This window comes from Globicephala melas, chromosome 2, assembly GCF_963455315.2.
Source record: "Globicephala melas chromosome 2, mGloMel1.2, whole genome shotgun sequence".
Lineage (NCBI taxonomy): Eukaryota > Metazoa > Chordata > Mammalia > Artiodactyla > Delphinidae > Globicephala > Globicephala melas.
The window spans coordinates 174,236,197-174,258,342 of record NC_083315.2 but is presented as its reverse complement, the minus strand read 5'-3'; the positions used below and the strand labels follow the sequence as shown (position 1 = coordinate 174,258,342).

The 22,146-nt window shown below is 47.3% G+C and overlaps 1 protein-coding gene across 8 annotated transcripts in view; it reads right to left on the bottom strand.

Moving 5' to 3' along the window:
• Positions 1-22,146, bottom strand: part of PPP2R5C (protein phosphatase 2 regulatory subunit B'gamma) — a 131,603-nt gene that overhangs the window by 50,331 nt on the left and 59,126 nt on the right. For 7 of the 8 annotated variants that reach the window (XM_030883356.3, XM_060295297.1, XM_060295301.2 and 4 more), the window contains one exon: positions 2,203-2,402. The exons of the other annotated variant lie outside the window; for it this stretch is intronic. In XM_030883356.3, the coding sequence (XP_030739216.2) occupies positions 2,203-2,402 (200 nt within the window). The remainder of the gene's footprint in view (positions 1-2,202; positions 2,403-22,146) is intronic. 8 annotated transcript variants of the gene reach the window in all.

Sequence of the window (22,146 nt, the reverse complement as noted above, 5' to 3'; positions counted from 1 at the left end):
AGAACGGCTGTGCTCTCTCCTGCCCTCGCTTCAGTCAGAGGACAGAATGGACGGTCTGTCCCCTGTTCTCTCAAGTGACGCGGAAAAGCGCCTCTTGTGCACATATCTTCATGGGACAGTGTAACTCATCTTGTACCAGATTTCTCTCTGCACCTTCTTCCCGCCTCATGGGCAGTCCTGTAACTCTACCTACTTCCCCCGTTTCACCTTCTTCACTGCCTTACCTTAACCTAAAATGACATATTACTGGTCAGAGCCTTGGGAGGGCAGAAGCCTTGGTCACCACTCTACTTCCTCATCTGAAAAAGTGCTCAGCGCATACTCGGGAAGTGTCTGCTACGTGCTTTAGGGGCACAATAAAGTGGCCAATACTCTGAAGATGGCTTGAATTTCCGGGTGGGGAACAAAGCTAAGACGGCAGGAGGAGAACCTGGCTATTAGGACATGGTTTTAACAGGGAGATGAGGAGTAATGATTATTTAATCTAAAAAAAGTCTCAAGGGCTTCCGGTCTCCTAGGTGGTTCTGGTAATGCGCACCGCCTCTGTGAAACGCACGGGAGAGACTGATTCAAGCAGGCAGGCCCGACGTGGTGCAAGGGCAGGGCTCTGACCCCAACCCGCCAAGCCTCGCCTCACTGGGCTCCGCAGACTCCTCCCTCCTGGGTTAAGAGTGGGACTCAGGGACTGCAGGCAGCCGAGGCTCTGTCGAAACTGAAAAACCTTCCATACGTGTCATTTAATATAGAATAAACTTACGTGTTTATAAATTTAATAGATGACATATTAGTACATGTAATTCAAAAAGAGAATGAATTTAATATATAATAAAGCAGCATTTAAAATCGACGGAGAAAATGGAATGTTCAACACACAATGTAGGGACTAATGATTTTTCAATCATTTTATAAGACAAAGTTATATCCCTACCCTGAGCCGTTAAAAAAAAAAAGTTCCAGGAGGATTACAAAATGTACTGTGAACAACAGAATTATGAGAGTGTTAGGAGAAAGTATTAGGGATTTTTCTTTGTGATTCTGGGGTTTGGGAGGCCTTCCAGAGTAATTGAGAGTTGAAACCGAGAGGGAAAAAAAGACATTCCGCAATTTTCCTTAGTCTGAATGGGTGAGGTTTTTGGGGATTTACTGCTCAGTATATGCTTGTGACGGTTCTTCTGGTGGGAGTCTGGTGGAGGAACCCAAACGGCTCTCACAGTCCTAGGCTGACTACATGCTGGTAAATTCTGAACTGTAAGAGTTAACAGTAATAAATTAATCAGGTTGATCTCAACTTTGGATACAACAGATTGTGAATGCAAAAAGAATCCGACTTTCTTTTTCCAAAGCAAACACACTAACGTAAGAAAGAAACATATTTTAGGTCAACGAGTCTAGTCAATTTTGAAATATATAGCTTTGGGGAAAAAATCAGAAACTTGAGGAGTTCAATGGAAATCAGCATTTAAAATTTTATGTTAAGCCACGAGGATTCCCTAGTAACTGGGGAGTACTATTTCAAAAGCAGACAAAACACCAACAATTCAAAAAAGCTCAAGAGAAAACTGGAGTTCAGTGTCAAACGTAAGAGTTTTAGTAATGGTATCACATGAAATGTTTCCAGGCGGTAGTGACTGAGGTCACAATGGGACCTGCAAAGGACCCGGGAACAGGAGACTGAGATTTTGGGGCTGAATGAAACCAACGATGAACTAACTGCAGGATGACAAGAGCTGGGTGCATCTCAGCTCATCAGGGTGGACTGTCCTGACACCAGCTTGGTCCCACCACTGTCTTAACTCCTCCCCATCATTAGAATTTTCCTGTACATGTATGGACAACATGCTTACTTCTAAATTATATATGAGCACTATTACATTAATGTTATATATCTTAAAAAAGATTTAAAGAGGGTAAGGCAGTAAGTACAAATGAAAGTTCTAACATTTCTACCCCACAGGGTAGTTGTGAGGATTAAATGAGTTAACACATGTAGGGCACTTTCGTCCCTAGAAGGTCCCTCGCTGTAATCCAGGACATATTACAAAGATTTTCATTCTTCGAGGTACAAGTACAAATTTTTGAACAGCAGCATTTTTTCGTGGCAAGTGTCATGTTAGGCTCAAATGTCTTAGCACAGTCTAAGAATATCAGAGTCCTGTTTGTAACTCAGGTTTGGGACACGCTGGTTAAACCGTAATCACTTACCATATGGACTACTTCTGGGTAAATAGGCTCTGTGATCACATTCCGATTATGGGTGATATATTCTACCATTTCACTTAAAGCAGCTCGTTTTACTTCCTTCCACTTTAGGTCACTTAGTGGATCGGAAACAAAGTCAAAGAGGACACAACACTGACGTAACTTCTGGATAAAAAGCTTCTCTTGATCAGCAGGAGGAACATCTGAAAAGGAGAAAGCAAAGTATATTGACTGCAAAAATGCTTAACCCAGAATTATTGTGAAATACTTTTAAGCTTTCTACTATTTTTATTTCGAATTAATAGAGATTCAAGAAACAAGAGATGGGGCTTCCCTGGTGGCGCAGTGGTTGAGAGTCTGCCTGCCGATGCAGGGGACACGGGATCATGTCCCGGTCCGGGAAGATCCCACATGCTGCGGGGCGGCTGGGCCCGTGAGCCATGGCCGCTGAGCCTGCGAGTCCAGAGCCTGTGCTCCGCAACGGAGAGGCCACAATGGTGAGAGGCCTGTGTACCGCCAAAAAAAAAAAAAAAAAGAGATGGGGTAGGGGTGAATAGAGGTTAAACATTCCTTAAAGAAAATGAAAGGAAAAAAGAACAGCTAGTCACTGCTCAGATCATATGCTTCGTATGATAAAGTTTCTATACTTTTTAACTCTCTGAAGCCACGTCCAGAGTTACTGTTCAAAATAAATTCCTTCTAAATGCATTCATTCAACAAACATAACCTAGCACCAATGATCACATGCTGGTACTGTGCTGGGCAGTGGAACAAGAGGCAAAAACCACAGCCCCGGTGTGGGGAGCACGGACACCCACACCGCGTGACAGCTGCAACAGGTACAGGCAAGGTAAGAAAAGGTCACAGGAAGGATGCTCCCTCAGGTCTGCTGTTGCTCTGGACTTCCAGGGGAAGGGCACGGTGGCCGTCCATCGGCCAGCTGGCAAACAACAAGTGGCATCAGTGTGGAGCTTCCCAAACGAGCTGTCACACACACGCTGTGAGGGTCTCCACCCTGGTGCCCCACACAAAGCACATCTCCTCCTCAATGCGGGCTACGGTCAATGCACATTACACACGATGTCAACAATGTAGAAAGAGCGCAAATGGTAATATTACTGAGGGAGTGCTTACCAGGGCCAGGTGCCATATTAAAAGCTTTATACATATTTACAAAATGTAATCTTTGCAATGACATAACAGAGACGAGATACAGGCATAGAGGGTCAGTGCAGGGCTGGAAAGTGATGGAGCTCTGTGTGACTTTCTAGAATTCTGGGAGGTCTGGAAAACTCCAATCTGCCAGTGTGAGCTTGACAGCTTTTTTCAGTGAAAATGAGATCAGTGGTGATATTAACGAATAGGGTTTATAGACACATTGACTAAAATGTGTCCAAGATCTGCAAAATGGCTCCAAAGATCTCCACGACTCAGTGAACCAGTATTTTCCACGTGATCAATAAATGGTGTTACAGTATCAGTCAAGGGCAAAAGAGCCATTCAAAGGGCAAGAGAGTCCACTGGTTTTTGTTTTTTAAAATTAATTTATTTATTTATGGCTGTGTTTTGGGTCTCTGTTGCTGCGCGTGGGCTTTATCTAGTTGCAGTGAGCGGGGGCTACCCTTCGTTGCAGTGCGCGGGCTTCTCACTGCGGTGGCTTCTCTTGTTGCGGAGCACCGGCTCCAAGCGCGCGGGCTTCAGTAGTTATGGCACGTGGGCTCAGCAGTTGTGGCGCACGGGCTTAGTTGCTCCGTGGCATGTGGGATCTTCCTGGACCAGGGCTCGAACCCGTGTCCCCTGCATTGGCAGGCGGATTCTTAACCACTGCGCCACCAGGGAAGTCCCAGTCCACTGGGTTTTAATGTAATAAAGTGTATAGAGAGTTTATTCACATGGTTTCAGAGTCCACATTGCAGATTCGTTCAAGAAACTTCTCGTTTGTTAAGTTTTGGTGTAGTATCAAAGAAAATGTCCACAACTATCTGAAAAGCCTATTAAAATACTCCTCCTTTCCCCAATCAGTGTCTTCCTACATTGTTTCAACCAAAACATGTGGCAACAGACTGAATGCAGAGGCACACAGGAGAATCCAGCTCTCTCCTATTAAGCCAGACATTAAAAAGATTTGCAAAAAGAGAAAATGATGCCACCCTCTCACTAAACTTGTCTTTGTTTTAGGAAATATGGCTATTTTCATAAAAGTGTGATATTTCTGTTAACATGTAATAAGGTTTATTATTTTTAATGAATTAATAAACACACATTTTTTCTGGTTTAATTTCTAGCGTGGTCAGTATCGGTAGCCAAATCCGCATAAACAAAAGCTCTCTGGGTCCTACATAGTTTTTAGGAGCGTGAAGGGGTCCTGAGATCAAAGCTGCTGAGTGCCCTTCCCCACAACAGCTGGCACCCCAGTGGGCACCTGGGGGCAGGGCCTGGCGCTCCTGCTTCCACCCGCCTCTCTCTGCCTCAGAGCCCGCCCCGCCCACCCTGCTTTCCTTTCCTGCCCTAACTGCCCCCTCCTGTTTGGGGTTCTTGCTCAGGCCTCCCTCCCTGCCTGGTCAGAGAGGACGTACTCCTGGGCTGTCTTTAAGCTCCTACTGCCTTGAACAGGCAGCTGCCTTCTTCCCCATCTAGCTGCTGTCTGAGGGCAGGTCCCAGGTGATTGTTTCCTGGTTCTCGGTACCCCCTAATGCCCAGTGTGGAGCCCTGCAAACAGCAGGCACTCAGCACAGCCACCGGAATGGCCCATTTCCTGGGGAGCTCCCCTAGTTCCCACACTGCACGCAGAGGTCAGCAGTGCACAGCCGGTGCAAGGGGTGAGGATATGCTGCCTGAAGGGTACTCAGGGGACCATGGGAACCGAACTGTGATCCATAAACATTCTGAGTCCAGGTGACTGGAATCACTTAAATGAGTAATAGTCACTATAATGTTTGGGTACCTGTACATGCAGATATCCAGCCCTTTTCAATGAGAAGCTCTGTGCTTGACTTCAGTCCTCACTCAACTCTACACCTCTGCTCACCCTCCACTTTGCCAGGATCATCTTAAATGAGTGCATTTTGTAGCCACAGCTTGTATACGTGGAACCTTCTGGCTTTCTCACGTCCTTGGTGCCGCAGAGAACTGAGAAGCCCACATTTACCCCAAGAGCCACCTGATGATGACTTAGCTGTCACCAAAACACTAAAACAAACCTATTATGATAAGAAGAGCAGAGTAAAATCTTTTTCTTTTTTCATAGAATTTCTATCTAAAATTCTTCTAAAAAGCAAGGAAATCTCAACTTTCTGGAAATTGTCAATTCTCCCAGGGTTCCAGACAGCTAAGGTGTTACTGTACTATTTTCGTTTATAGTTTATAAAAAAGAAGTTTGTGAGCATAATCTCATGAACTCTTTTATTATTATTATTATTATTTTTGTTTGTTTTTTCGCGGTACGCGGGCCTCTCAGTGCTGCGGCCCCTCCCGTTGCGGAGCACAGGCTCCAGACGCGCAGGCTCAGTGGCCATGGCGCATGGGCCCAGCCGCTCCGCGTCATGCGGGATCCTCCCGGACCGGGGCACGAACCCGGGTCCCCTGCATCGGCAGGCTGACTCCCAACCGCTGCGCCACCAGGGAAGCCCTCTTTTATTTTTTAACACCTCATTTGGTTACATTTACAACTGCACTGTTTAAAAAAAAGTATATTATACCAATCAAGTTGAATATAGTTGTAAAAATACTGCATCCATAGCCCCTATCAAATATTTCCATATGGTTTTTGAATGCAAGTTAATTTAGCTTCTTATTGGTCACCATATTTTAAAAATCTTTGCTTTCTGCTGCGTTAACAGGACTGTACCACTGGGAATAAAAATGAGTGGAGGTGGTAGAAGAATATGCTTTTTTACCTTTATGTATTCTGATTCTTTAACAGTGTGAGTTATTTTTGTAATAATTAAAAAATAAGCTCTTTAAAAACTATTAAGTTAGCACTGCTAATCTTGAAAGAAGAAAAAAGGTATGACAGAATACAACCTGTATCTGACTTTACTGTTCTGATTATCATGTAATGTGAACCAAATGATAAAAACTAACTGGGACTGACACTGTTGGTATATTACACTTCAGTGTTTGGTATTCAAGAGTGCCTGACTCTTAGGTAATAAACCATGACCCTGGATTTGACCCAATTCTTACAATTACTCCTATGAAGCAGATTTTTTAAAAAAAGAATGGATTTTGAATTCTGCCCATGAGTGACACTGGCTTACTTTAATTTTAAACTGTACACGGACTAATAACACCAACATTCTTGTTTCAGGACATATTAATGAGCAGTCTTAAGCCCAGAGAATACCAACTAAATAGCATAATATGAGACAAAATTCTGTAGCCTGTGGGCACTGTCAGGAACCCCGTGACAGGGCTCTGTAACTAGAAAGGGGTGTGAAGAGGACAGCTGCCCAGGACAAGTCCCAGGACACCACCCAGAGGCCCAATACCACACTGAGTCCTCTGACCTAAGAGAAAGAGGAACACGGAAGAGGCAATCACCGTTTTGGCTGGAGAACACTGTTAACGTTAATTAATATATCCTTTTATTATTATTTTTCACGTTAAGCGCTGTAACATTCTTCTACACAAATAATATCACAAGTACCTCATGTTTGTAGAAATCTTTTCGCCCCCTCCCCCCTTCCCCAAACTATTTTCACTGATTTGTTAATGTGAACTTGGGATACTTCCCAATTATTTCAAGGTAAATCCTTGATGATACCAGGAGCAAACCACATGGACATACTCATGCAAAACCTGCAGGGGGCGAGGAGCAGAGAAAAGACTCCAACCCATGGCACCTGAAGGTGAGAACGGGTCATCCTTCTAAAAACATACTTACTAAAGGGAAGCCTGTAATTAATAAATGATGCAAAGGGATGTTTAATGAAGTTACCCAGAGTGGGGGGCAGCCCCCATTTCTGGCTTTGTGAGTGTTCCTGGTCCCACGGTGGAGGAGGGCAGCGTTCTCACATCAGTGGCACGCCAGACCAAGCTATAAGGAGTGGACACCTCCACTGACCCCTGACCTCCAAAGTGGAGGTGAGCCCTGGGGGCTACCCAAGGTGATGACAGTAGAACTTCTACTGATATTTTCTTCTGCAAAGAATAACAAAGTAAGATGCACTGATATTTAATATAGGAATTGAGCGCTGGAGGTGTGTGCTTGAGACTACTCTACTGCCAGGTAAGTCTGATCAAGGGTCTGGAGGCCACTGCTGGGCAGTGGGCAGGCCTTCCCAAGTGAATCCTAAATGACTGAGCATGTCACAGCTGACTCCACAGGTGTTTTGAGCATTTGGGCACCTCAGTTACTGAAGGGACCGATGGACGTGACAATAAATTTTAACCACCAAATTGTAGGATAGGACATGATAAGGCTGCATCACTAAACTATCACTGTATGTGAAGAGGCATCATGTGAACTCTATTTGTGAGTAGAAAAACTATGGGGGGAAAAAAAAAAAAGCCAAGCCCACTTCCACATGACACGTCTTGGTGGTGAGGAGAAACATTCCAAGATACAAAAAGGACCAACTTTCAGTAGGACAGTCACAGAAAGACAGGCCTTTCTAGCACGGAGATGATGGCTTTTCTCAAATAAACATAACCCCAATGAGACAAAAAGCCAGAGCTGCACAGACCACAGGCCCAGAGAACATCACCTGGAGAGATGCCCTCAGAGGCACGCCCGTAAGGGTGGGAACCACTTTGCGCTCACTCATGTACTCCTCTGCTAAGCAGCTAAGGCAGATTGACTTTCAGAGACCCCCGTGCGTCCACCGCTCCCCGCCCCCCACCCTCCCAGCACTTGTGCCACCTTCCTGATAGTATGGGGCCACGAGTCTACGAACATGTGCCTGTCCTGAGCCTGCAGACAAGAGACACCACACAAAACTGAAACCAGCGTGCAAACTCTCCAAAAGCACAGAGCCAATCCTTCAGCTCTGGGGTCCTCTTGTCTTTCCAGTGTATTTATTCTTAGTACAAAGTGAGCAGGAATAAAGTTGAATCCAACTACTAACAATTTGGAGTAAATTTGGGATTCGTCATTAATATGCACTAATCCACTTAGTTCTATTTCGCATACGAGAACACTTAGCAGATGGCAAGTTTCCCCCACCGAGAACAGTTCGGCGGTATTACTTTGTTTTTGAAAGTAAAATTCATGCACCATTTTTGAAATGACCATTTCCCCATGGACTCCTGCGTCTCCTCTGTCCTGGATCAAGTGTCTGCGGACACGAGAGCCCTTCTGCTGCACCATCGCTTCTCTGGGCACCAACACCACGGACTCTCAGAGCCTTACAACGGGCCTTACTATGTGTGAGACTAAGTTCCTTCCCCTTTCTCTGCTTCATGTCTTGACTATTCACGGCCCTTCAAATTTCCCCTATCAATATGGGGAGAACAGCAGTCGCTGCAATATTGAATCTTTGGAATATTTCTCCAATTACTTTTTTCCTTAAGTGTCTTTCAATAAAAATTTACAATTTTCTCCTAAAAAAGGAAATCTAAAAAATAAATCATTTTTTAGATTTATTCTTAGGTATTTATTAAGTTCTGATGCTACTGTAAAGTGTACCTTTAAAAAGACTGAAGAATTTTCTAACTGCTGCTGTGATCTAGAAAAGAACAGATTTGGGGTATTACTTTTGTATCTAGCTACCTCGACTCTTACTAATCCTACCGGCATATCTGCAACTCCCTTCGGTTTTCTGTGTATGCCACCCTCTCACTTGGAAATGCCCACACTGTTCTCTTCCCTGCCTGAGCAACGCGCTGCAAGGAAGCGGTGAGAGCGGCTCCCTCATCTCCGTGCCCTCTCAGAGGGAAGCTCTTGCTAGCTCCCCACCCATAGCTCCCCACCCAGTTCGATGCTTACCCCCAGACTCTCTAGATAACGCTTCCCAGATTAAGGAGCTGACCTGTAGGCTCAGTGCCACCCCAATCCACATCCAACAGAGAATTCGGTGAAGTGCTAAGTGACTTCTAAAAGGTATCACGTGGAAAAGCAAAGGGTCAACACCAACCAAGACCCTTGGAGAAGAACGGCAGGGTGGGGGGACTTGCTGTTCCAGAAATCTAGACTCAGCGGGGAAGCTTCATAAATGACAATGGCCCAGCCCTGTACTGCCACAGAGAACAGAGCCCAGAACAGGCCTGTACAGACGTGGATAACTGATTTAGGACAGACTGGATTACAGAACAGTGACGAAAGATCAGTCTTTGAAAATATGGCGCTGGGACAGAAAGGAAGGAAGAAAGGAGAAAGAAAAGAAGAAGAAATTGGACCACATTATATGCAAAAATAAAAAATAAGTTCCTGGAGGGTTAGGACTTCAGTCTGAAAGACAAAACTCTAATGCTTTTAGAAAATAATACAAAAGAATATCTCATAGAGAGAAAGAGGTAGAGGACTTCTTAAGACCTAAGAACTGTAATCATTACAAGACTGATATATTGAACTATACAAAATCAAACATTTTTCTTCATCGAGACACCACAAAGAATGAACAGACAAGCCACAGAGTGGGGGAACTATTTGAATACATATAGCCAATGAATTAATGTCCAGAATATGTAAGCATTTCCAATAAATCAGTAAGAAATATTCAGAGTACCAACAGAAAAGGAGGCAAACGTCTTAACCAAGCACTTCATGAATATACCCCAAAGCCTAATCACTCGTGAAAGGCTGTCACTCATTTATGGCCAGAGGAATGCAAATTAAAACCACAACGAGAGGGACTTCCCTGGTGGCGCAGTGGTTAAGAATCCGCCTGCCAATGCAGGGCACATGGTTTGATCCCTGGCCAGGAAGATCCCACATGCCGCGGAGCAACTAAGCCCGTGCGCCACAACTACTGAGCCTGCGCTCTAGAGCCCATGTGCCACAGCTACTGAAGCCCGCGTGCCTAGAGCCCGTGTTCCGCAACAAGAGATGCCACCATGGGCTTCCCTGGTGGCGCAGTGGTTGAGAGTCCGCCTGCCGAAGGAGGGGACACGGGTTCGTGCCCCGGTCCGGGAGGATCCCACATGCCACGGAGCGGCTGGGCCCGTGAGCCATGCCGCTGGGCCTGCGCGTCCGGAGCCTGTGCCCCGCAACGGGAGAGGCCACAACAGTGAGAGGCCCGTGTACCGCAAAAAAAAAAAAAAAAAAAAGAGAAGCCACCGCAATGAGAAGCCCACGCACCTCAACGAAGAGTAGTCCCCACTCGCTGCAACTAGAGAAAGCCTGCGCGCAGCAACTCAGACCCAACACAGCCAAAAATAAAAATATAAAATAAATTCAAAAAAAACCCACAATGAGATATCACAAGACACCCAAAAGAATGGCAAAAAGTCTGAGGAAAACAAGTGTTGGGAGGAGCTGTGCTCGGCTGGAGGTCTCTCACTGCTGGGCAGGGCTGCGGGGTCTGGCGTCACCAAGGACAGAGGCCGACAAATGTGCCTGTGCGCTGGGAATACAGGACCTTCCGGGAGCTGTAGGGGTGCCTGGTAGGGGTGCTGGTTACAGAAATATTCGCTTTGTAATTATTCATGACACTCTTTAGTTGTTCTATATGCGCTGTGAGTCACATTACAAATTAAAAAGGCCCAGGATCCGTGCCTACGGCAAAAGGCCCTCAAGAACACACAGTGAGACACGAGCCTCCTTCCTCCACAGCCACCCTCTGCCTCCGACCCTCCTCCCAAGAGGCAAGCGCGGCAGCCGGCGCCTGGGTCTCCCCGAGCCGCCCAGCACGCACACTCCAGGCACAGGTATACGTGGCGTGTCCTCCATGACAGCTTTAGGGGAACAGACACCGACAATCTCCAAACTAACCCCCATCTACTTGGGACACGACACACACGATCCCAGCACATTTCCTAACGTCCCTCTATGCGGTATTTGTGTGGAAGAATTTCAGCTCTGGATATCTTTTTTTTTTAATTGAAAAAATTTCCCAGTCCAGATGAAATCTAAGTGATCTCTAATTTTTCTAATTATATAAAGTTTCTCCCTCTTCCTCTCAAAGATCAGCAATTATGACTCCAGATGTATAATATAAAAATTGTGGTATGACTTATCAGATCTAAAGCATCTGGTATGAAGCAGAGCAGAGCAGGCACCAGCCTTGAACACGTGGAGCCTGTATCGTAAGGAATTAAGTAAAAAATTTATCTGACATACACATGCCAGGCACTGTACCAGGCATGACAACACAGAGATAAATTTAAACATGATACTTGATCTAAAAGAAAATAACAACTAAAACATATGAGAAGTGTACTGACGTGTGAGGTGTGATGGGGCCTGGGGGTGGGGGGGCAGGGTGCAGGTGCAGGAAAGGGTTTCCTGGGGTGCACTTGAGCTTGGCCTTGGAGGGAGGGCAGGAGCCACATCAGTTCAGGGAGGCTGAGGCTCACTGTGGAGGGACCGGGGCCACGCTCAGCTGCAAAGACTTTATCTACAGGTGCCCACTTCTCAAATCGGAGGGCCTTGAAGTTACAGGGCAAATTCTCCTGGAAAACCAATTTTCCTCAAAAAGACAGAGGCTTAAATGAGAATAACAGATTACACTTTACAAACCCTAAATTAATCACACTGGATCTTTAGTCAAACATTTTTCATAGAGGAGGAACTCTGTCTTGTTCATTACTTTGTCCTCAGTATCTAGAACTGGTCAAGCACATACTGGGACCTCAAATATTTGCTCAAAATAAAGAAGGCGATCTGAAAGAAGGGAATTCAGGTAGTTTAACTGAGCGGTACCATAACTTAAACCATATTTGTATTAAAATGATGGTACATGTATCAGAGTAGAGTGCAAAGTCCATATAAACTCAGGACAAAATCAAGTTCTTCCAGGAAACCTGGACGCTTGTGACAGGCATTTCAGCACTCTGGGCTCTCAGAGGTTTGCATCTGGATAGAATAATCTGAGAAGCACTGTGAGTAGATAGCTTTGATCACAGAGGGTTTTTAAGCAGATGAGCGAGTGACACAACGTGACCTGGGAAAAAGATCTTTTCAGAAGTGACACGGGGGACTGAAATGAGGATGACAGAAGTAGGAAGATCTACTTCAAAGGAGAAGGCAACAGTCTGGGAACCAATTTCTCAGCCTTGTCGCGAGGCAGTCATGACACCAAGCACGGTTCCTCAGGGTGCTGGCCTAGCAGGGATCATTTTTGGTAACAATTATCTCTTACTCCATAAATCCAAACTTCTACAACTTGAAAGCATGATAAACATACTGAATGAAACACTCACTTCATGTAGATGATGTGATGAAACGAATTCTACCCCGATCCTTGGCACCTACATAATTCCAAAATTGAGTTAATCTTCTCAAACAGTTCCTAACTTGGTTGATGATGTTCAAAATTACAATAAATCTTTCTCAGTGTCACAACGCCAAGTTATCACAGTTCAACCATTCTAATGTTTACACTTTCTACGTTAACCTCCCACAGATCAAGTTCCTCTTTCCCTTGCTGTTTTCTCTTTCTTTCTTGGTGGTTCTTAAAACTAGGTCTGACCTACAATCCACAGTGTCTTAGATCAGATGGGACTTCACCGCACATACTGAGCCTCTGGTCAGGTTTCTCGATGGATGTTATTCCATTCAAATACAGCCCACGTGCTCCCCGTGTCACGCTCTGTACTACCTAACGCAAGGAGCTAGTAACCAGCTGGTACCGCAAAGGGGCCAGAGCGCTCGTCTGGCTAAGAGTGTCGAGCACTGTCTACCTGCTGTTCGGAGAGAAATAACCAAGAGCACCAAGCCCTCCCTCCCTCCTGCCCTCGCTTGCGCTGGAGTCGCCCTTCTCCAGTCCTTGTGGGTGGCATCCCAGTGCGCGGGCAAAGCGTTAGCACTGCCTGCTCTATTCATCTGGACGTAGATCTGGCGACGCAAGACTGCCCAGCAGCTTCTACATCGCCACTTTCACTTTAAACAAGTTTTGCTGGTGACAACCATAGCTTGAAATCCACTGTGAACGTTCCCTTTGCAAATCCCAATTCTGTAGGTTATCAGCTCTGTTGCACTCGTTCACTAAGCTTACATCCTCCCTCCCACGGGAAAAGACCTACGACCCCCGGGCCGAGTCTGCGGTGGAAGTCTACCCAGGACAAGCCGATCTCGTGTAAATCCCACAGCCGACTGGCTTCCCCACAAACCTGGGCACTCCTCCCTCCAGCCTTTGAGACCTTCCCTCCCTTCTGGTTTTCCTGCCATTCTTCAGCCTGCCTTTATCTGCAGAGAAAGCGGTAATATTCACTTTCCTCGCGACTTTCCACCACTGACCCCCAGCCCAACGTCCCTTTCTACACTGTGAAACTACAGCGTAAATCTATAAGGCAGATAGTTTCATTTCAGAAAGCGGTGTCTGAAGCCAAGGTCTAGTTCGCTCCTGTTCTCTGCACCTGAGAACCGGCAGTTTCACTGGGGACGGCGTGGGGGAGGCATGTGGGGCGAGGAGAGCCAGAAGCAGCGGGTCAGACTGAGGTGAGATAAAGGCCAGGAGAGACTGGTTTCCTCAGAGAAGCTCTTAATTACGGCAAGTGAACTTCTCAGTGAGGGCAGTCACATGGAAGAAACATACTGATTTCTAGCCTAGACCCCACCATAAAGAACATGGTGAAGTCAGGACAGGACTCTAAGCCTCAGGTTCCTTAAGCTGTAAGACAGCGGACACACATGGACATTCAGGACTGTGTCCCCACCTCCTGGCACAGGCGACGCACAGGAGGAACTCCACAGATGTCTGCTGAATTAAAGCCTTGGCTCTCTGACAGTTAAAGATTAAGACAGCTCGAATTCCTAGGAGCACAAAGATACAGCGCCAGCAGCGTTGACAAAGGCCCTATTTCCTGCTTAAGAACCTAGTTCTAGAATGCCTGTTGGGAACAAATTAGACAGACCCTCACCACTAGTACAAATCAGTAAACGTCCAGCACCTCTGGTTGTATCGCCTCATCCTTCACTTAGGCTGGCATTCCTGCTGAAGCGTCACACCCCACCACTGCGCCTGCCGACCAACAGCTCTGGCAATGGAGAAGCTCTTGCCTAAAGTGCAAGGGCGGGCATCATTCCAGGAAAGCTGCTTTCACTACATTTCGCAAATAAGAGATGGCCAAAGGCAGGCTGCAGAACGTTTAATATGCTTACCAGCAGATAGAAGAGTGTGGAGTTGTGAGAAGGATATCCTGAAAAAATACACAGAGTCTTTTCAGTTTTTATTTGTGTTCTCTACTTCCTTTCTCTGTGTCTCAAATAGATATGAGCGGTTCTTTCTGGAAACGAGTTCTCTTAGGATGGATTCTGGGCTCTTCACGTATGTCTGGCTCAGGGCTGCAGCAAGCAATAGCCTTGAAGGCCCGTGTGCCAGGTCCCGTGGAGAACGAGCCCGGGAATCAGGGCTCTAAAGTGATACAGGCACCAGGACGCTGGGAACCACGAAATCAGGGGCCGTGTGCACGTGTGTTGTGTGCCCACCCTCTGGGGAGGTGAAGCAGATAAAGAGCGGTGCTGGACGCCTCCCTCCCCCTCGCAGGAGCCGCCAGCCTCCTCACCTCCTCACATGCCCAGCACCCCATCCCTCCAGGTCTAGTGTTAATTAATCAGTGCTGATGTTTACCTGTGCTGGGTTCCAGTCTTCAGCTCACCCGCCCATCAACTAATCCCTGCTCAGAGGCCAGTCATGGTAAGGTTACCGGCCAGTGACGAAGAACGATACCCCCTGCCCCCGCCCCGTCTCCAAGGCTCAGCGCACTCTGAAGGCGGGGGTGGCCCACGCCCCTCCAGGGACATGGAGCGGAAGCCCTCCCCAGGGGCTTTCTGATGTCTGACACTGAACTTGGCCTCATCTGGGGAGGACCATGGAGATAAAGACGGGCACAGCATCCTCCACCTCCGCGGTACGCTCAGCACACAACAGGCGCTCGATGAATGTGCCACGAAAACTAACGACGGGACAAAGACACAACCGCAGGTGCTCCTGAGCAGTGATTCGACACCCCTGCGCAGGGCGTTCTTCTCGGGTTAAAGCCTAATGCGTTTAGTGCGTCATCCAAGGCGTTGACCGAAAGGTTCACTTGCCCTTGGAGAAAAACATGCCACCTAAGTATGTGACTTTTTTATTATTAGTTAAAACAAGAAACACTCTTGTGTTCTGGTATGTGTTGAAAGACATTTAGCTGATCCTTTTCTGCATAGCTGATCCCAAATTACATGGCAAATCGAGATGCTGCTGCTGCTTGGTTCCTATCTTCTTGACATGCAGGGTTTGGCGAGGGGGAGAACCTGTTGGCCTAAGGAGGGCTCCGCCTGGCTACCGCGTGAGATGCTCCTGAACCTGGGAAGAGGAGCCCGACCCGCCTGTGGGGACGGCGAGGGGCAGAGCTGCAGGCGGAGGCAGGGGCCACACGAGGAGCTCCAACAGGCAGCTGCAGCCTCCGTGTCTTGGGGCAGGACAGGCATGGCCGGGTGGGGAGGATGAGGTGCCCCTCCTTTCAGACAGGACGCCAGCTCTCGGTCCTTTGCCCGCCTGGGCATCTGCTCCCTGTCTGCCTGTCGGCCTTGCCTGGTCCCCCCTGGCAGGCCCTTCCCTCTCTCGACCCTGAGAAACCTCTATTCTTGACTGCTTTCTATATTTTAAACCAGAAGGACTTTATTAGAAAGGAGCACACCATAACGTACCCCCGGGGAAGCGCCTGTCTGGACACCGAGGGCACTCGCCCGACCTGGGGCAGGACGTGGCCTTTGGACAAGCCGTCCCTGTCCTCCAGTGTTGGAGCCACAGTTGAATTTGGCGATCTGAGCTGGTGCCATTTGGGAAAACAAGGTACTTCCAAAGACTAGTTCTTTATGGTCCAAGTTTTATAGTTAAATCAAGACAACTGCTGCTCGGGGTACCTTGAGGTCATCACTAGGCACAGCTGCCCCCTTAGTTTCTAACTCTGAATCCTCCACTTAGCAGATATTTATTAAGCCCCCGAGACACCAGGCAGCAGTAGAACAAAGGCATTAAGAACTGGGGTGGAAAGTGAGAATACGTGGGCTGGAATTCCAGCTCCACCTGTAACTACCTTAGTGACCTTGGGCAGAATACTTGATCCCTCTGGGCCTTGGTTTCCTCAACTGGGAAGTGGGGGTAACTACGCAGTGGGGTGGCTGTGAATTAGCAGACGTGACGTGCTAGAGTGATGCCTGAGATGGAGTGCGTCCTCAGTAAACGGTGCTGGTTTCTGGTTTCTGTTCATCAGATGCAGTGACTTGTTAGCTTCTATCATTCAATCTTGTTTATGCTCCTACCCTTAAAAAATGTCTGTTACGGAAGCAACGTTTTTCATCCTCTCCAGGCATTTCCAGGCAGGCCACTAATGCACTGCACTCAGCAACTAGATCTGCACCTAACAAAGGACGACTCTCAGGCTGACGGTGTCTGGTTGTGCGTAACGCAATTACACGGATGTTCTGGCGAACAGGGCACCGCGGCCGTGCCCTGCTGCTCTGGTTCTCAGAACAGTGTTGGCGCAAGGGCAGCTACTTAACTGTTGGCCGAGAGGGGCTGAATGGACCCCAAATCCAATTATGACCCATGTGCCTGCTGGGTCACGGAGGAGCCAATCTCCCCGATGAGTTCATGGACGTTTTAGACTATCAATTTGTGGCGTAACGGGATTTGAGTGGGAAAATATCCTTAAAATTTGGAAGGTTTATAAAGGATTACGGTGGAGCTGGGGTTTTCTGAGGGGCAGGGGTGCTACTTGAAGCTTACACACGTAAGGAGGCAAGTTAAACTGGAAAGCGGCAAGCAGACCGGGGCGGCAGGAGACACTGCTGTGCCCCGTTTGGGACCAGCTGCTTGGCATTTCTGGGCCACAGTTTCTGCGTCTGAAAAATAAGGTTCTTTCTGGCTCTGTAAGACTATGGGAGAGTGCTTCTCTCAAAGACCAGGGTGCTGGCAGCAGTTCCCAGAGGGCGGAAAGATGAAAATACAACAGGTCTCTAGAATGGGTCACGTATAAGCGGGCACCATAGGGAGGAACATATAAGAAACCAAGGGCCTGAACTTACACGTGAAACCTTTCTGCATGCAGCCGACCACTGGTCAACATGTATTACACATTTCGGAAGAATCCTGGTTTCAGAAAAATAACACACGCTCACCGTAGGATAAATAAAATCCAAACAACACAAGGAAGGCAAGCTCAGCGAGCAGCACTGTGGGCATTCTGGTGCACACCTGCCGGGGCGGGGGGTGCTCTCCACGCACACAGATGTGCTGATGTGAATGACTGAGCTACTGAAGACCATGCTTCATTCGCTCCTGTTTTTACCTTACTCAACCCTCTGTCAAGAATGTCCTGTAGATCAATAAATAGACCAAAATATCTTTAATTGTTTGGAATTTCACTGTCCACGTGTGCTACAATTTAACAAATCGAACCTTCTAATAAGAATAAATCTTCTCATGGTGTTTTTTTTTTTTTTAAATAACGTGACCAAAAATGCTTTATGATTAATGATGGAACACATTTACCTAGTTCTACTTCCTTCTAAAACCTCACTAAAAGTTCAGTGAAGGGCTTCCCTGGTGGCGCAGTGGTTGAGAGTCCACCCGCTGATGCAGGGGACACGGGTTCGTGCCCCGGTCCAGGAAGTTCCCACATGCCGCGGAGCGGCTGGGCCCATGAGCCATGGCCGCTAAGCCTGCGCATCCGGAGCCTGTGCTCCGCAACGGGAGAGGCCACAACAGTGAGAGGCCCGCGTAAAGCAAAAAAAAAAAAAAAAAAAAAAAGCCGTTTAAAAGCAACAATGGGGGCCCGGTGGTTAAGAATCCGCCTGCCAATGCAGGGGACACGGGTTCAAGCCCTGGTCCGGGAAGATCCCACATGCCGCGGAGCAACTAAGCCCGTGCGCCACAACTACTGAGCCTGCGCTCTAGGGCCCGCGAGCCACAACTACTGAGCCCGCGTGCCACAACTACTGAAGCCCGTGCGCCTAGAGCCCGCGCTCCACAACAAGAGAAGCCACCGCAGTGAGAAGCCCGCGCACCACAAGGAAGAGTAGCCCCTGCTAGCCGCAACTAGAGAAAGCCCGCGCACAGCGACGAAGACCCAACGCAGCCAAAAATAAATGAAAATTTAAAAATATGTATATATATATATATATATATATATATATATAAAAAGGCATCAACAAGCTCACAAAATAGTGAGGATTTATAGGATCAACAAGAAAAGATAACAGAAACCAAAGAGATGAGCCCTGCACCAGAGGTCGCCGCCTGGGGGAGCAAGGCAAAACCGGACCCAGGGCCCAGAAGGAGGGGTGGGGCTGGTGAGACTCCCCCACCCCAGGTCACTGAATATAAATATACACACGTGAGAGAAATGGCAGAGCAAATGTGGCAAAATGTTGACAAATGAGTGAAACTTGATAAAGAAAATTCTTTGTGCCATTCTTCGACTTGTAAATTTGAAATTATTTCAAAAAGTTAAAATAAGAGCAAACAAAACGACAAATCGGGAACGAAAGTTGAATTTTACAGAATGCCGTCTTCACATTTATTGAGATGTTCCCATTTGTTTTCCTTGGCCTGTTAACATCACGATTCTCTCCTTCCCACCAGGCTGGCTAGAAGCATCTCTCCCCTCTCCTTTCTCCTTTCGCTGCTGTGGCCCTCCTTCCAAAACCAGCTCTTGGGTTTCATTCCTTTTCCCCCAGTTTCCTGCTTCATTTGTTTCTGCTTGTCTTTAGAGAAGACAGTAATTCTTTAATTTATCTTGGTCCTTTTCTTTCTAAGCGTTTAAGTGATTTCCTCTCATCCTTACTTAATAATCGTGTCACACATCAACTCCGTAAGCCGTCACCTTGTTTCATTCAGTCACCCACTGGAGGCACCGTGGCTCTGGTAGGAGAGCCCAGGCCCGAGACAGCTGGCCTGGCCAACCCTGTCCTTCATTCCTGGGCAGTGTGTCGAGCCTGTGCTTCGCCCTCCCAAGAGTACAGCGAGGATGATGACAGTGCCGATGACAGACAATAGACGGGATGCGCTTATAAACAGTCCTTGTAGCGCGGCTGTTACCTTTACCAACTTGTTCATTTGAGGATGAAGCTTTCAAAAGGCAGGGAAGGGCCTGCTTTTATGGGTTTCACTCAAGTGAGGGAGACAAGCAAGTAAAACCAAAATCTCAACACCTCATAAACAAAATGATTTTAGGAAAGAAGAAACCCTAGTGATGGGTTAGATGAGGCGGGGGAGGCCTGTCCATGGAGACAACTCGGGGCTTAAATGCGGACGCTAAGGAGCAGCCAGTGGTGCTGAGATCCAGACAGGGCCACGCCAGCAGCAACCAACGCCCTCTCTGCCCTGAGGCCTGGTTTCTACCTTTGCATTTATCCCCATTTTTATTGCATTATGATGAGAGAATATGGTTTCTACTTATTTCAACTTGTTGAAAATTGCAGAGGTGTTTTTTTGTTTTGTTTTAAATATTTATATATTTATTTATTTAGGCTGCGCCGGGTCTTAGGTTAGGTTGCGGCATGCAGGATCTAGTTCCCTGACCAGGGACTGAACCTGGGCCCCTTGCATTGGGAGCATGGAGTCTTACCCATTGGACGACCAGGGAAGTCCCTGCAGAGGTTTTCTCTGCGAACTATTATTTGTTAAATGTACAAACCTTGTGAGCACTTGTTTTCTGAAGTCTCCCTGGTTCACCATGATAATCTGTAGTCACCACCTGATCTGGGACAGGTAGGGCCATCCAGGCACATTCCACCCCCGCTGCCCCAACCCCGGCCTTATCAGTTTTTGTTTGTTTTTTTTGGGGTACGCGGGCCTCTCACTGTTGTGGCCTCTCCCGTTGCGGAGCACAGGCTCCGGACGCGCAGGCTCAGCGGCCATGGCTCACGGGCCCAGCCGCTCCGCGGAATGTGGGATCCCTGTGGACTGGGGCACGAACCCGTGTCCCCTGCATCGGCAGGCGCACTCTCAACCACTGCGCCACCAGGGAAGCCCCTTACCAGTTTTGTCTTGCAGTCCTTCTAGCTCTGGACACAGAACCACCTGGGTAAATCGCGTATGTTCACGGTCGCTCTGCCATCCTGTGCGCTGTGCACTTTGGGGTGGTGAAGTAATCCTGTCTCACTGAATCTTATTTTGCCTTGATTTCAACTTTGCCCACTATTAGTGTTATGACTCGGGTTTTTTTGCATCTGCCTAATATATCTTTACAGCCCATTTCTTTTTAACACCCTTTTATGTATGACCCATCTCACTGTAGGATTTAAAGAAGTGAGAAGAACCATGTTTGTTCAATTTGTTATATACAGTAGTATACATATAAGGGTAAATGTAACTTTAAAAATTATGGAAATAATCCTTAAATTTTGCTAGTCTAGAAAAATGTATGCAATATCCCAGCCAGACATTTAACATTGGATTATATTTAAATAAATTTATTCAGTTTAAATAGTATTTTGGAAAAGAACTATCTTCAGACCCTTGACATATAATCCTTGAAGTATAACTTTCCAAAATAACAGAATGACATGTTTACAGTAATGATAAAACCAGCTGTAAGCGAGTGCATGATCCTAGAAGCTGCGATTCTGGTCTCAAGCTGGCAGGTCGGCAGCCCAGAAGGGACGGCTTTGCCCGTGGCCGCAGTCAGGCCTGGCTGCCACTCTCTCTCCGCGGGCAGGTCAGGGGACTTCCATCCCCAGCTCTCTGCCCACAGTTCAGCTGAAATCCTGTCCAGCTTCCTGGCCTCGACTGCGTGGAGCATTTCAGATGCTTTTTTGCTGGGAATCTAATCCTATTTATTTTTGCTTGGGGACTGAAAAATGTCCTTAAACAATTTTGAAAATCTAATTTCCTACTGTATTTTATCTTGCTAATTTTCCATACTATCTTCACTTTTAACTCTTTTAAGGAATACTAATAGCTTACCATTACTGAGTACTTACTATGTGCCAGGTATTATTATAACTCCTCTAAGCCCACGAATCCTGTTACACAAATGAGGAAACAGATCCGCACAGAGGTTAAGGGTGACAAGGCTCAGAAGCGACAGGGCTGGTGTCTGAGCCCAGGCAGTGTGGCTTCGAGCCTCTCAGAGGCCTGTGGGAACAAGGAGCATGCCTGTGAGGGGACACTTCTGTCCATACTGGTACCATGCAGGTGGCCAGGAGCCCTTTCAAATATCCCAGGCTGGTCCCTACACGCTGCCTGCTCCTTACAGGAAGAATCAAGGCCTTGATGTTCCTGGTCAAGATAAAGACTGTGTCTGTCACCCAGTCTCTGCAAACCTTAACAAAATATTATTTCTAAGACCTTAAAAACTCCTCAAAAAAAAACTGTGAATTAAAATCAGTGGTGCCTAATATAAATAACTTTGACATAGGCCAAGTTCCGCAATAGCCCATATCCTAGACGAGAGGGTGGGATGTACAAAGGAACCCTTTAAACAAGTCGTCAGATGTCTGGGATTCTGCCTTAACTCCAAGTCTGACCTAATAACATTACCACCAACTAAACATCCAGAGCACCCACTCCTCCTTCTACCGCATTCTCCTGAATACTCAGCCACCTGCAAAATGTGCCCCAAGCTGCAAGTCACTCCCTCAAGGGTTCCCTGGTGTAATTGGCCCACCAGCTCTCAGCCAGTGCCCGCCCCTGAGGCACCCCACCCCACCCCCTTCTTCCCACTCGCGGCCACAGAACATCGCTGTCACAGCACCTGCCAGTCTTCCTCAGATGGCCCCGGCCAAGGAGCTGTGCTCGCCGCATCAAAAGCAACAGCGCTGGGGCCATCAATCCGGCTGCAATCAGAGACCCCAAACCCTGAAGACAGAGGCTGCATTTTCCGCTTACTGTGAATGTGCTTTGAACACACTCCTAA